The following is a 3,765-nucleotide window of genomic DNA, read 5'->3' as shown; positions in this document are numbered from 1 at the left end:
AGGAAGGAGGGGGAGGGGGAGGAAGCGCCTGGGGTGCGGGGGGGGTCCGGGGTCGGGGGGCACCTCCGGGGGGGGGAGCAGCCGCCGGGACCCCCCCGCGGGGCAGGAAACGGGCTGGGGGGGGGCAGCGCCCCACACCGCGCCCCACACATCGCTTCCGCGTCGGGCGCAGCGCGGCACAAGCCCAGAGCAGCCACCGGAGAAGCCATCACCGGGAGGGGAGGGGGCACCGCGAAAGTGATGGGGGGGCCCCGGGGGGGTCCCAAGGGGTGAGGGGGACCCCAAAGGCTGCGAAGGGGGCTCGGGCAGGGGGGAAGGTCTATGGGGAACCCCCGCGGGGCTTTGGGGGGGCCCTTCGGGGGTGACCCCGAAGGGTGCGGGGTGACCCCAAGGTCTTGGGGCACCCAAAGGTCACGAGGGATCCCCACGGGCTCGGGGGGGTCTCTGGGTCCCTCCTCCCTCCCCCCCCTCCCACTTACCGGCACCGCCGGCGCGCGCCGCGGGGCGTGTCTGCCGCTGGCCCCGCCCCCCTGGCCCCGCCCCCTCAGCGCGAGCGGCCGCGGTCCCGCCCCCGCCGTGTCCCGCTCCCGCCCCGCATCCGCCCCCCATGGCCCTTGTCCCGCCCCACACGCCCCCACAAGCTGAGCCAGGCTCCGTCTCTTTATTGCCCGCAGGGGGGTGTCGCCGGGTGCCCCCCCCATGGGTGCCCCCCCCATGGCCCCGCCGGGGGTCACCTGCGGTGCAGGTAGAAGCTGGTGGCGCCGGGGGGGGGGGCCAGGCCCAGCTCCTGCCCCCCCGCGGTGCTGAGGAAGGCCCCGGGGCACGCGGCCGCCTCGAAGGTGTGAGTGGAGCCCCCGAAGGTCTTGTAGAAGGTGCAGGGGGTGGCCCCCTCCCCGCGCGAGAACAGCTCCAGCAGCCCCACATCCTGCCATGGGGGGGGCAGCGCTGGGAGACAGCCATGGGGGCACCGACCCACGGGGACCCCCCGGTGACACCTCCTCGCGGTGGCACCGTGTGGGGGTGTCACAGTCTTGGGGTGCCCCACCTTGGGTTGATCCCCTTTGGGTTGAGCAACTTTGGGTTGACTCAGCTGGGGTTGAGCCACCTCGGGGTTCCCCAGCTTGGGTTGACCCAGTTCTAGGTCCCCACCAGCCCAGGGTGCCCAACCTTGGGTTGCCCAACCTGTGGGTCCTCAACACCCCAGGGTGCCCCCGCCTTGGGTTGCCCAACCTTGGGTTGATCTACCTATGGGTGCCCCGACTATAGGTTGACTCACCTCGGGGTTCCCCATCTTGGGTTGACCCCATGCCTAGGTCCCCACCGCCCCAAAGTGCCCCGACCCTGGATTGACCAACCTTGGGTTGACCCACCTATGGGGTCCCCACCACCCCAGGGTGCCCCCACCTCGTGTTGCCCCCCTTGAGCTGACCAACCTTGGGATGCCCCCCGCTAGGGGTGCCCCCACATCGGGTTGACCAGCCTTGTGTTGACTCACCTATGGGTGCCCCCACCTTGGGATGCTCTACCTAGGGGTGCCTTAACCTTGGGATTCCCCATCTTGAGTTGACCCACACCAAGGTCCCCCCCACCCCAGGGCGCCCCCCCTCGGCTGCCCCCCCCGTCACCTCGAGCTGCGGGCGGGGCTCGGGGCCGGGGCTGCAGGACAGGGCCCGGCTGCCCCCCCGGATGCCCACGATGAGGGGGCAGCGCCGGCGCTCCAGGCGCGGGTTGGGCACCACACTGATGGGCTCTGCGGGGCACGGAGGGACCGCGTGGGGCGGGGGCAGCGCCCGCGGGCGCGGGGCCCCCCCCAACCCCCGGCACCCACCTTCCTGGTCGGCGCTGGCTCCCTGCAGGGGGGTGGGCACCAGGCGCCCCCCGCGCAGGCAGAGCCCGCGCTGCTCCGTGTCCTGCAGCACGAAGTGGTGGGGCCGGCCCCGGGGCTGCGGCGGCGCCACCGCGGGCACCGACAGATCCGGCGAGACCTCTGCGGGGCGCGGGGGGGCACGGGGGGGACACGGGGTGTCACAGGGACACGGGGACGGGGGTGTCACGGGCATGGGGGTGCCAGGGACATCGCAGGGACATGGGGATGGGGAACATGGCTACTAGGAACGGGATGGGGGTGTGAGGACATCACGGGAACACGGGGATGGGGGATATGGGTGTGATGGACATGGGGACATGGGGATGTCACAGGGATATGGGGACATGGGGGGATGTGGGGATGGGGCACGGGGGTGTCACAGGGACATGGAGATGGGGACATGGGACACAGGTGTGATGGATATTCGGGGATGGGGGACATGGGAACACAGGGACATGTGCAGGGGATATACAGGGTCTCAGCTGCACAGGGATATGGGGACATCACATGGATATGGGCATGGAAACATGGGAACACGGGGACACAGGGACATGGGGGACACAGGGACATGGGAACACGGGGACACAGGGACATGGGGGACACAGGGACATGGGAACACGGGGACACAGGGACTTGGGGGGACACAGGGACACGGGGACGGGCACGGTGGGTCCGTGTCCCTGTGCCCCCAGGAGCTACCTTTCCCCAGGAATTCCTCGAACAAGGCCTCCATGTCGGGGTCGGTGACAGCCTCCGGCGCATCCCCGGTGCCCGCGCCCGGCTCCGCCGAGACCCCCATCTGGGGCCGCAGGGGCCGGGGCCGCTCCTGGGGTCCCCGGAGCCCCTCGGCCCCGCTGCTGCCCCGGGGGGACAGGGACAGGTTGGGGTGAGGGCGGGCACCCGCTGGGTGCCGCATCCCGGGTAAAGGATGGGACCAGCCCGACCCCAGCCCGTCCCATCCCGACCCCAGACCGCCCCTATCCCGACCCCAGCCCGTCTCCGGCCCGTCCCCGCTCACCGGCTGGACTCAGTCGACTCCAGAGTGAACGCGCTGCAGCTGCTGCCGGGCAGGACCTGGCTCGTTCCCGATCCCGATCCCGATCCCGATCCCGCGGTACCGGCTGATCCGCCGCATTCCCGAGCCCGCCCCGAGCGTGCCCCAGGATGTGGCTCCGGCTCTTATAGACGGCGGGGGCAGAGCCCGGCCCCGGCCTTGGGCGGGACCGAGCTGGGCCGGGCCGGGGCTGGTGAAACCTCACCCGGTGCCCGTGTCCCCCATGTCCCTGTGTCCCCGTGTTCCCCCATGTCCCTGTGTCCCCGTGTCCCCCCATGTCCCTGTGCCCCCTCGTGTCTCCTGTGTCCCCTCCACTGCCACCGGGGCCGGGGCACCGTGTCCCTGTGGGGCCCGTCCCCATGTGCCCCATCCACATATCCCTGTGGTGCCCCCTTACCTCTGTGTCCCTATATCCTTGTGTCCCTCCATGTGTGCCCCATCCCCATGTCCCTGTGATGCCCGCATTTTCCCTGTCCCATGTCCCCGCGTCCCCCTATATCCCCATGTCCCCATAAGCCTGTGTCCCCGCATCCCTGTGTCCCCTGTCCCCATGCCCAGGTCCCCATAATGTCCCCCTGTCCCCCCGCTTCCCCATATTCCCACATCCCTCCGACGTCTCCATCCCCGCCCCGTGACTCCCCGTGTCCCGTGTCCCGGTGCCGGTCGGGACACGCCGGGGCTGGGGCGTCTCCAGCGTCCCCCCCTTCCGGGAAGGAGCCGCCCGAGCCCGGGACGTGCCCGGGGCCGGGGCCGGGGCAGCGCCGGCGGCTGCGGCTCCTCCCGCCCGGGCCCGTCCCGGTGGCGCAACCCTGGGGCCGCCCCGGCCCGAGCCACGGAGCCCCCG

At 71.7% G+C, this 3,765-nt stretch overlaps 1 protein-coding gene across 2 annotated transcripts; it reads right to left on the bottom strand.

The window, feature by feature from the left end:
• Nucleotides 1-645: 645 nt before the first annotated feature.
• LOC115602939 (interleukin-36 receptor antagonist protein-like) lies at nt 646-3,137 on the bottom strand. 2 transcript variants are annotated; one of them, XM_030474390.1, is made up of 5 exons: nt 2,886-3,137; nt 2,567-2,721; nt 1,829-1,987; nt 1,626-1,750; nt 646-925 (listed from the first exon to the last, which is right to left on the bottom strand). In XM_030474390.1, the coding sequence occupies exons 2-5, from the start codon at nt 2,664-2,666 to the stop codon at nt 731-733; spliced, it is 579 nt and encodes a 192-aa protein (XP_030330250.1). In that variant the 5' UTR covers nt 2,667-2,721; nt 2,886-3,137; the 3' UTR covers nt 646-730. The 2 variants fall into 2 exon arrangements, with proteins under 2 accessions (XP_030330250.1, XP_030330249.1); XM_030474389.1 differs by having other exon boundaries at nt 648-925; nt 2,567-2,724.
• Nucleotides 3,138-3,765: the final 628 nt, after the last annotated feature.

Source organism: Strigops habroptila, unplaced genomic scaffold (genome assembly GCF_004027225.2).
Source record: "Strigops habroptila isolate Jane unplaced genomic scaffold, bStrHab1.2.pri NW_022045586.1_ctg1, whole genome shotgun sequence".
NCBI classification, from domain to species: domain Eukaryota; kingdom Metazoa; phylum Chordata; class Aves; order Psittaciformes; family Psittacidae; genus Strigops; species Strigops habroptila.
This window is presented reverse-complemented; position numbering and strand designations above follow the sequence as displayed.

Excerpts from the sequence above, each read along its gene's own strand:
- LOC115602939 (XM_030474390.1), bottom strand. The coding sequence starts at position 2,666 with ATGGGGGTCTCGGCGGAGCCGGGCGCGGGCACCGGGGATGCGCCGGAG. Across the intron at positions 1,751-1,828 it reads AGCCAGCGCCGACCAGGAAG|AGCCCATCAGTGTGGTGCCC; the intron begins GTGGGTGCCGGG and ends CGTGCCCCGCAG. Across the intron at positions 926-1,625 it reads AGCCCCGCCCGCAGCTCGAG|GATGTGGGGCTGCTGGAGCT; the intron begins GTGACGGGGGGG and ends CCCCCATGGCAG.